Raw genomic sequence first — 10,769 nt, forward strand, 5'->3', positions numbered from 1 at the left:
GTGCTTGTTTTGTGACTCAACGAATTGCCCACTATGTAGCCTCAATCAATCCCCCATAGTCCTCCTACCCCCCATGCATCATAAATACTTAGAGATTGAGCAAACAAAACCCATGAGCAAGCTAGCTAGAATCTCTCTAGTAAAGTATACAAGCTTTCTCAAAGGCCAATAAATAAAGTGAATGATTTAGGAAAAAACATTGTACCTCCCCAACTTAGAAAGCTTTTTCCTTAATTTTCCCAATCTTTATGCTTAGTGCAACACGTAAGAATTTATGCAAAATGAAGGCTTTCATTGAGTTCATTGAGGTGCATGTAAGCCTTCCATCCTTAATTTTCTCAATCTTTATGCTGAGTGCAACATGTAAGAATTTATGCAAAAGGAAGGCTTTCATTGACTTCATTGAGGTGCATGTAAGCATTCTTGTAGGTATGGTCCAAGATAAGTGGTTGGATACTCGTGTATGAAATTTCTCCTCTCAAATGATGAGGGAAAAGAACAGTTCGGTTGACAAATTAGGTTTTCCCAACAATGAGTGGAGCTGTAGTCAAGCTTTTGCAAATCTTCATTTTTACATTCAAATTGAGGATAAATATATGGTATGCTTCTACGACTTTGATTAAGACAATCCATGGAAAATATTCATCCTTCTGCGTATAGGTTAGAAAAGTTTTCATTCATCTACTTTGACTTATATCATAAAAAGAAACTCATTCAATTTGAAGCTGCTCCTTTGTATCGATATAATAAAATTAGTCCACAAGCTTTCCCACATTGAAGGATCTATTCCTTTACATATTAACTTTTTTTTTGGGGGGGAGGGAGGCAATCTGCTGTCGTCTGATATTTGATCGGACTAAAGACCTGACTAAAGACCGTCGAAAAATAATCATATCACCAAAAGATCCACTTACTGGAGCAAAAGTTACAAAAATAAACAAGCAGCAATGGTAACAATATAACAAAAAGTGAGCTGGCAACTACATGCCTGCGAGACATAACATCAATGCATTTCACATTGCATTGTCCTGCATGTATAACACATTGGAGTTTCATATATTCTTCATACAACTTGAAGCAGAGCATTGGGAAGCATCCTGAACACTCATCGAGGTATTAAATTAGCTTTTTACTTAGCTTGAAAGAAATTTACTAATAGATGGATTCACGAGAACTAAAATATTTTCTGTGATGCTTAAACATAGTTGTGAGAGATTGATTACTGCAATCAAGATTTTAAAAACCCACGTTGACAAATCAATGGAAAGCTTCACACAATTCACTCACTTCAGAATTCATTAGTGGATAAGCACGTACACACAAGCATTTATATTAAAAGCAATTTAAAATGCCAACACTATTTCATGACAAGGATCCCAAAGTTCATATATTTTGTTACAAGTTGACAAGCATAAAGGGTTTCCTGAGAACCAAACTAGACAATCTCATCATCCAAAAACTAGACGTACTTCTGTTAGTTGCAAAAGGGAAAATCCTAACACTGCGATTTCCACAAGTAAAGCTTCTAAAGAGGTTTAGAGCCAAACCCTCAATTCTAGTACAGCTGCACGTCAGTTTTTTGCAGCGATAGCAATGAAGTCAAAGATCAAAAGTCACAAAATGTCAACCTCTGAAATACTGTATGAACCTGAACTGCAGAGCAATGTGCACTTCTGAGGCACAACTGGAGTCCCTGTTCTTCAAGATAGTGCTGCAACTCGAAGAACACTGAAGTAACTGACATCCGGATCATTATACTGGTCCCAAAGTCAAAACAAGCTTGAGAGAGAACCAATGGCCCCATGTGCAACTTCCAAAGCTTAGTCACATTCTAGTCTTGCAGCATCACTGGAAATTTAACAGCCTACGCTGAGACTCCACTAATGATTACACCTAAAAGGTCTACGTAATAATTAGATGCTAACACCAACAGGCCTGGATGAATTTTGAGCTTCAGAGAAATGAGGAAAGCCACTAGACATTTTATCAGAAACTTCCTTCTGCTCTTTATGCTCTCCTGCAAAGGCAACCTCACCATCATGAGAATTCGGTTGACTCTTCACATCATCCTTATCTTCACATACTTTCACATCAACCTGAGTCCCCTCACCCTGTTCTGCTGCTGACTTTTCCTTGACAGGGATCATAATTTCTTCAGGTTTGTTCTGTTCATCTACTTTTGTATCCACCTGGATAACTTCAGCAGCTTCTTCAAGTTTGGTTGACTCCTCTTCAGGAGCCTTTTCTATTTGATCTTCCACTGGTTCTGCACTTTTGTGATCATCATTTTCTTCAAGCGAGGGTACAATTATATCCTCTACAGGTTTGATCTCCTCTTTATCTCCAACATCTTCCATCACCTCATCCTTTCCAGCTGCAACAGGTACTTCTGCTGGTGGTGCTTCAGGTCCCGCTCCATCTTTATCCTGGGGAGCTTCCTCCTCCTCAGTAACCTTTCTTCTGGGCCGCTTTCCACCTGACCCACTTTCTGGGCTGTCCAGAGAAGGCCTTGTCTTTGAGCTAAGCCTTGAAGACCTCCTTGTTGGTGTCTCACCTGAACAAAATTGTGTACGTGTCAGATTGATGATTCCAATGTTGTAGAGCATACATACAGAGAACAAAAAAAGTACTCCAGATAAAACTACTTTTAAGACAGAGAAAGGAACACCTGTACTCCAGTCAAACTCGGATATAGCAGGACCACCAGAATGACTCTTCAAATATTGCTGAAGCGACTTTTTGTTTTTTATTTCTTCTCCATCTGGTGCAACAAAGTAAACTGCTCCTCTCTTTGGAGTCCCTCCCTCTTTCAGGGAAGCAATCTAATGGCATCATATCATGACACATCATATATGAGAACAAACAATTGCACAGTTCACATGGGGTAAAAAATCAGTACCATCAGAATTGCCTGAATGGATTCCAAAATTCCCACAGCAATAGAAAGCACACATATCCAGATAAAAAACCAATTTAGACATCCAACTTCGCCGAAAATATAGCAGTCCAAGGTCATGCTTCAAAAAAAGGAGGTTTTACGATGCTTTTGCACGCAGTTTATCATATATCCATTATACCAGCCCCACCACTAGAGACAAGTCTATTTTAGGCTCTTGATCAAGCAAACAGATTCGAATATTTCAAATAGACAAACACCCTCACGGCCACCTAGGGCAGGATTCAAGGCTCCTCACAGCTGCAGTGGCCAGGAGAGCTGCTTCCGTGAGAGAGTGGGACCATGGTCTATTCTTCACATTTACAGCCACAGGAACTTCATGACATTTTCAGTCTCTGGATTGGTAAAACAATTTCAGCTCTTTTCTGCATGATTTTATATGAGCCTTTCACAAGATTTTCTCCTGGAATTTGTAAATTGGTCATGCTTAAAAGAAATCAACTCTTTTAAAACAATAAAAAACTCTCAACTATATCAAGCTCAAACACACACACTGAATCAACAAGAAAACCCTAGTTATTAATTCAATGTGCGTAACAGTTCAGAAGAGACAGGGCATGAAAGTATCTTTGAAATCTATCCTTTCTTAATAGAATGAAATCTATCCTTTGTTACTAGTAATCACTTCTAATGAATAAATTGGGAATCTAGGCTTGTACCCTGGCATCTTGATACAGAAGAACAAAGCTTGAACTAAAGGGGAACACTGATGTAGATCCAACTTCATTAAACAAGTGTGCACAAGAAGAAACAAACACAACTCTAGGACGAGAGACAGCACGATACGCCCAAGCATATCACCAAAATTTACACAAATACACAACTCCTGCAGTGGACCTACTGCTCATGTACCTTAGTGTAAGAGCTAGATCTACTATCAAAACCTGCCCTTTACACTCCATCAGGCTGCATGCTTCCTATGATCTTCAGTGGCCTTCATAGTGCTCTGTAATTGCCCTGTAGATTAGGCTTAGTGGATGTTCCTTTCCACCCAGATCTGCCCATATGGCATTCATATGTGATGCACACATAGCAGAATCTCAGGCCCAATCCTCTGCAGGCTTCACATCCCTTGCTCTCAGGGGGCTTACAGACTTCCTATGATCTTCAGTGGCCTTCATAGTGCTCTGCAATTGCCCTGTAGATTAGGCTCGGTGGATGTTCCTTTCCGCCCAGATCTGTCCATATGGCATTCATATGTGATGCACACATAGCAGCCTCTCAGGCCACCAATCCTCTGCAGGCTTCACATCCCTTGCTCTCAAGGGGTTTACAGGACTTCATACAGGGTTTTACCCAATGGCACACTAGAAAAAAGGCAAGCTGCCAAAGCCAGTTTTCAAGTTTTTCCCGATTTTATTTCTCTTTTGACATACACTTCAAAAGTTATACTTGCAATATCAACATACGTGTGGAGATTAGCTAGATTCATAGCAGAGTGTCCCTACTCCGACAGCATCCATGGTAAATCTTGATCCACCCGATGAGAGATTTTTACATTCCTTACAACGAACATGGAATTAAAGATGCTTCAAAAAAGATAATTTGAAAGCCACGACATTATGACATCTAGTGATTAATGTTGAGAAGTATCCTCATTGGCGGAGACTATTCAAGAATAGTCTCCACTGAAAGAGGGCATGAAGAATTTGAGAAGAATGATGCACAAACCTTGTCAATCATCCCACTTGCAGTAAAGAGGAGCTTCAAATCCTCACATCAAGAACATGCCAAGTTTTCTTATCATGCCTGGATCTTCATCTGTAAAAACAAGCTTATGCCTTACATAGATGGACAAGAGCGCACAATCTAAAGAGCTCGTGCACCTTCAACTACAGGATAAACAACGAGAGAAAAACAATAACATGCCTTTGATATTTGCAAGTAAATTCAAAGGCAAGTTGGAGCCATGGCAGGGGGAAAAATGGACTGTGAATCAGCTTTCATTCGGCAACTTGATTGGCTATGCACCAAGAAAAAACTTAGCAAGCCTATGTCATGCAAAACTTTTAAGACAAAAGTGCATATTTACCGCCTTACAACGGGCCCAAGCTAGGTCCTTCACATACAAAGAAAGGGTAGAAAGATATCATGGTCCAAGAACAAGAGCAGCCAAGTAAGCCATTATGCAACTACAAAACAAGATCAGCCGAATGAAGTGCTAAGGAGCAGGACAATTATACATTCCTCTCATATCACAGAAGTAAAACTTAACTGAGACAAAGCCTACAACCCATGGGCCATAATGAGACAGGTTCGTATGACGCTTCATGCATAGACGAAAAAGTTCTCATGAAGTAGGTAGTTTTCAAGCTTACATCCCATTGAAAGTGTCAGTCATAACATAAAACGTCATTGACATGTGCCTATCTTGATGTCCAATGATAATGAGTACAGAATCAGCAATGAGCCACACTCAATACCTAGGGTTGATCAAGTGGTCGGAACAGTTGGCCATAGATAAGGAACCATACATTCGGACTTGTAATCAACAATATTGGGGCCCTTATGTATAGCCACGGAGGTCTAGTAAGGAGCCAAAGAGGCGTCCACATGGAAACAAAGCAGCTCCCTGTGGTCGTGTCTACTACTATTATAGATGATGAACTAACCTCGAATTATCACAATTGACCTTTGATGTAGTAAAGATGCATGAAGTACATAATGGGAAGAGAGTAAAAGTCACGGTCGACGGATGGTACTGCCCTTATATCTTTTGAATTACTCATCTCATTAAGAAGTGCAAGGTCCCAAATGTGCGTAAGTAGAAAGAAAGGCTAAGGAAAAAGCCTGGGATACTATGGTGAATGGTGTGAATTTAGAGTCAAGGTTACAAAGATACTCTTGATTTTCAAATCATGCATTTAGCCAGGGCAGATGTACTCGAGTAGGAAATGACTCTATGGGAGTTATTTGAATGATTCCATTAAGTCCAAAAGGAGATTTACTGCAGCCCACAGCAGCAGACCTGCAAAATGGAGCTGCAAAAGGGAGAAATTATCCAAGTACGTACCCATGAATAGTCGCCTCCTGCCCTGGTACATCTGCTTCTATTTTTGCCATGTCTGCACATTCACGTGACAGCCTCTGGCCTGCTCTGCTAACCTTACGGCTGTCATACTGCTGATGCCAGCTGTCATAAGGCTGTGCCAGCCTTGTGCTGATTGCGCAGACCTGTCCTGCACGTGTACCTGCTATTCTTGGCTTCTTGGGGACATATAGTGGTACACGTATCAGAAAAGGTTCCTCCCAAAAACAATCTCTGCATCGTCCTGCACGTGTACCTGCTATTCTTGGCTTCTTGGGGCTCCCACCAGTAATATATAAGTGGTACATGTATCAGAAAAGGTTCCTCCCAAAAACAATCTCTGCATCGTGGTATTCATCGACGATCTTGACAGATGTGAAGAGATACCATTTTGGAGGTGGGTATAACGTGCTGGATACGGCCATTCGCTTTCAAGAAGAACTTATCATTCTCGACGTGTTGATGTAAGGCAGTCTGTGGATTTGCAGAGACTCAGCCAGTCTAAAGACTTGCAGACTCCATCTATAAATTACAGACTCAGTTTGTGGAAGGAGTTTGACCTAAAGGCCTAAATAAAGGGTTATTTCCCCTCATTTCCCAATCAGCCTTTGCAGTCTCAGCAGCCCCCAGCCTCCCAATCCTAGGGAAAACCAGCAGGCCTTCAGCAACAGATAGGGAGAGGAAGAAGAGGAACAGTCGTAAATAAAGTAAAGCGAAAGAAAGGGAATAATAGAGTTTGTAACCAAGGTTTAAAAAAATTAATATATACCCTTCTAAGACTAGAATATATCCAATCGTACAAATTTAATTTTTTTGTTGTTCTAAAGTCCAAAATTCTACAAAGAAAATAAAAGAGAAAAAGAAAGAGAAGAAAAATGAGGTAACCAAAAAGACAAACAAACAAACAAAAGGTAGACATACTTAGCAAGCAAAGCAAAGCAACACTTATGTCGTCATCAGTGCCCAAGCATAAGCAGCTATACCCGTGGAGTCTCTTGGGCAAACCCAGTGCTTACTAAAATACATCAAATAAACAAACGAGGAAGATAACAAGATTAAGAATAAATGAGAAAATTTTACAAAAATAACTTAGTAAGCAAAGCTATGCTTATGTTCTCATCAATGCCCAAGCATAAGCTTCCATCTCTGTTTCGAAATAATAATAAAAGGGGGTGAGGGAAACCAAAACTGAACAAGTACGTAACAGCAGAAAATAGAACAAGCTCCCCACTTTGATTTTGATTTGTTCAAGGATCAGACATACCCAACGCCGAAATTCCAAAGATATATTGACTACAACGTAGGACACAGCGAAGTTTCTTCATTGCTTTTCTTGAATGATAGCCCTTTCAGAGAAGTAATAGGATTAAATTACTGTATTGAGAGATAAAGGCACTCTTACTTGTGCAAAGATGATGAACTCTATAATTTCCATTATGCTTCTTTTCAACAGTTTCCTAAGGAGTCCCAGAACATTCCTACACAACTCTAATAGTTCAACCAAAAATCTTAGCAAGCGTTATCTGATATTGGACTGCAAGCTCCACTCGAATGAGTGAAGGACCCACAATCCGTCATTGTAATAAGCGAACCCCCGTTTCAGGGAAACAAGGACCCAAGGAACGTCCAAAACGTTCCAAAAAGGCCATGTAGGCAAAGCAGATCCCATAATGCCGGGGATTCCAGCGTTCTCAGAATGTTTCTGGAACTCGGCTGCTTGGTGCCTAGCATGGCAGTCTACAGGCTGTACAACAGTCCCGACGTGCCATTTTGGGCACTTTATCTGCCTCTCCAACTACCCTTCCCCTCCTCTCGAAGCTCTCTTTCTTCCAACGTGCAATTTTTGGCACTTTATCTGCCTCTCCAACTACCCTTCCCCTCCTCTCAAAGCTCTCTTTCTTCCACACTTCACTCCATGAGTCCACTCAGCCACTCAACTCTCCCCTCCACTCTTTTTCAAGTTTCTACCCTCCACTCTCCTTCCTCCACTCAAGCCTCAAGCTCTTTTCCTTGCCCAGGAGAATTGCAGGTTTTATTTGTGTTATCACCAAAAATGCAATAGCTGGAATGATTCTATCCCTCTCAAGATACAAAAAATGCAATGGACGACCTTCCCCCTTACTCTCTCTGATGAGTATATTTTCCATGTCGTATGATGATGTGTCATATGACATGGCGTTACCGTTCTGCATCCAGTGGCCCGTTCTGCATCCAGTTTCCCCTTCCTGAGATGCTCCTGTTGCAGCAGCCAACGTTCCCAGAATGTTTCCGCTCCCTAGTAACTATGCTGCATGTGCCCCAGATTGCACTCGTGTACAAGGGAGCCGGCGTAATGGGTGTGTCAATGAGAAGAAATGTGTCCAGAAACGAGCTGCCACTCTATCATAGACAATGCCATACATCCCTAACTGTGCCAAAAGAACTGCTACTCTATCGCAGAGTACAAAGCCACACATCCCTTACCCAGTCATCCTCCCTGGAAGCCCTCATGTGGAATGTCTGATGAACTTCATCTTCACGTATGTGTATGGATTTATGGATCTACAGAAGGAAGGCAGAGTATCCTTAAGAGCCTGAAGGGGTCGTCCGCATCATGTATGAAGATCGAGTCAGGCATCATGTATGAACACCGAGTCACCTACATGAAGTAGAATTGGCACTAAAAACACATGTGATCCCCCATACAACATCAGTGCTTCACACTTATGATATAGAACCTGAGCTGGCCCTAAGACAGATCTAGACCTGCATGGAACCTTCCCCTCCACCTGCTCATACTGAGTCAATAAATAGCCCAGATGCCCTTCTAGGAGATAGCCGCTCATGCAATCTCTATGCTTAACAATATCAGTAACACCCTTTCTTGTTCTTGCTGTCCGCGCATGGTGAATAGCAAAACGGGGAGATTTTAAAGATGATAGAGATCTTCATCAGTGGACGAGGCCCTTTAAGCTGAGTTCCGGAACTTTTCACTGCTATGTTTTTTTGAAGGACAAGCCCTACGACCGCAAGGCAAGGAGTAAAGTACAACACTAGTTCAGCTCAGCGCAGAACACGGCATAACCGGACTGTGGACACCTAGAACCCGACTGCTCAATAAGTTCTATACTTCACTTTCAGGAAGGGCAAAGGCCGTCTACTGGTGCTGCACCCGACTTCTATACGATAGAAAAAAAAGACGAGGCGAACCGATAACAAGTCGCACAGCCTGAAAATGTCTCGCAGGTAGACTGACTATTTAGCTCGTTTGCGGTCTGACTTAGCACATAATTTTCTTGGAGCGAAGTCTGCGTAAGTCTCAACTACAACGAATTCTACATAACTAGAGGGGAGGAACGCTCTTCTGTTAAAAACTACAGCTTGACGAAAGTTCTGCCCTATTCGCGAAACGCACGGGCTTCCCTTGTCGTCGCAAACAAAAATTCCATCGTTCAGAAGCTTCGTCGGGACGTTTTTGGCTCAAATACCACCACCGTATTTTGACGGCGAGCCCCAAACTTGGGTTGTCGAACGGAGGGATGGACAAGAAAAATTGCACCAATTCAGCCCAGCAACCCGCCCCCTCAACGGGTGGGGAATTGGACGACACCGGACGCTGAATCCGTGCTTCTTTGCAAACCCGCAACAAATTCGAGCCAAATTCTGCAACAGGGCGAGCAAATTGGAGACAAGGGAAGCGCCCAAACCTTTTTCTGCCAGCCGAGGGGGGCGAGGAGCTCGGGGGAAGTCTTGTCGGGGGTGGAGGAGACGAAGTCGGCGGGGGTTGTCTCGAGTTCAGGGTTGGAGGGCTGGTCGAGAGGGGGGGAGGCCATGGAGCAAAATTGGAGGAGGAGATGGAGAGCTGGGGAGGAGAAGGATGAGCGGGAAACAGGGGCAAGTATGAGCCTTGAGGAGGAGGGGCAGCACGGATTACAACGAGTTGAATGAGGGATTGGGATCCGCGAGCTTCCTCTTTGAATCTAGCTATGGAGCTGGCGATGGCGATAGTGATGGCTTCAGAAGGAAAGCGCCTTCCTTTTTCTCTCTCAAAAATTTGTTCTTCTTCTTCCCCAAATCTGATGGAGCCATGCCATTCTCTCTGTGTTTGTCTGAAAAGGCAATTCTTGCTTCAAGTGACTCTTAAATAATACTAAACGTACTCTGTTGGGAGTCCATCTCATCCTTCCGTTGGAGCCTTTCCCCCACTGCCACGTCCTCACGCCCTCTCTCTCTCTCCCCCACACACACACACACATCGGAAGTCCTCTCTCACACACACAAGTCCCCTTTTGTGGTTTCAATACTCTGTATATACTAGTTGCTGATTCTCTCTCACACACACGTCCCCCTATTGTGGGTTGAATACTCTATATTCTGCATATATTCCTAGTTACTTATGGTAGTTTTAAGCTCCCACCCTTCTCTCTCTCTCTCTCCTCTCTAATAAGTTCCCTACCTATGCTCTGTGTATACCTCTCTCTCTCTCTCTCTCTCTCTCTCACACACACACACACACACACACACACACACACAAGTCCCCTATTGTGGTTTATATACTAGTTCCTTATTCTCTCTCACACACACAAGTCCCCTATTGTGGTTTGAATACTCTATATATACTAGTTGGCCTGCCCGTTGGCGTAGCCTTAGCAACGATGCAATTTGGGCAAAGCAGAAATTAGGCATTTTTACATTTTTTGGAAGTGCATTTTTCCTATTGGACAATATGTTGATATATGGCTTCTCTTCTTCATTGGACTTGAATGGACTTTAAAGTGGTTGACTCTCTCTCTCTCTCTCTCTCTC

At 42.5% G+C, this 10,769-nt stretch overlaps 1 protein-coding gene across 3 annotated transcripts; it reads right to left on the reverse strand.

Annotated features, from left to right (window-relative positions):
- Positions 1-1,451: 1,451 nt before the first annotated feature.
- On the reverse strand, positions 1,452-10,064 carry LOC147893154 (uncharacterized). Of its 3 annotated transcripts, none has more exons than XM_087387809.1 (4): positions 9,671-10,064; positions 2,669-2,822; positions 2,111-2,554; positions 1,452-2,017 (listed from the first exon to the last, which is right to left on the reverse strand). In XM_087387809.1, the coding sequence occupies exons 1-4, from the start codon at positions 9,794-9,796 to the stop codon at positions 1,914-1,916; spliced, it is 828 nt and encodes a 275-aa protein (XP_087243935.1). In that variant the 5' UTR covers positions 9,797-10,064; the 3' UTR covers positions 1,452-1,913. The 3 variants fall into 3 exon arrangements, with proteins under 3 accessions (XP_087243935.1, XP_087243933.1, XP_087243932.1); XM_087387807.1 differs by adding an exon at positions 5,970-6,624 and having other exon boundaries at positions 1,452-2,554; positions 9,671-9,766; XM_087387806.1 differs by having other exon boundaries at positions 1,452-2,554; positions 9,671-10,062.
- Between the last annotated feature and the right edge of the window lie 705 nt (positions 10,065-10,769).

This window comes from Dipteris shenzhenensis, chromosome 16, assembly GCF_047967505.1.
Source record: "Dipteris shenzhenensis isolate YYH24624 ecotype China chromosome 16, Dip_SZ_1.0, whole genome shotgun sequence".
In the NCBI taxonomy this organism is placed as follows: domain Eukaryota; kingdom Viridiplantae; phylum Streptophyta; class Polypodiopsida; order Gleicheniales; family Dipteridaceae; genus Dipteris; species Dipteris shenzhenensis.

Bases quoted from the DNA above. Each gene is read 5' to 3' on its own strand.
- LOC147893154 (XM_087387806.1), bottom strand. From the start codon at position 9,796: ATGGCCTCCCCCCCTCTCGACCAGCCCTCCAACCCTGAACTCGAGACA. The intron at 2,823-9,670 runs GTTTGGGCGCTT...TGATGCCATTAG, and splicing joins CCCTCGGCTGGCAGAAAAAG to ATTGCTTCCCTGAAAGAGGG. The intron at 2,555-2,668 runs GTGTTCCTTTCT...AATTTTGTTCAG, and splicing joins CGAGTTTGACTGGAGTACAG to GTGAGACACCAACAAGGAGG.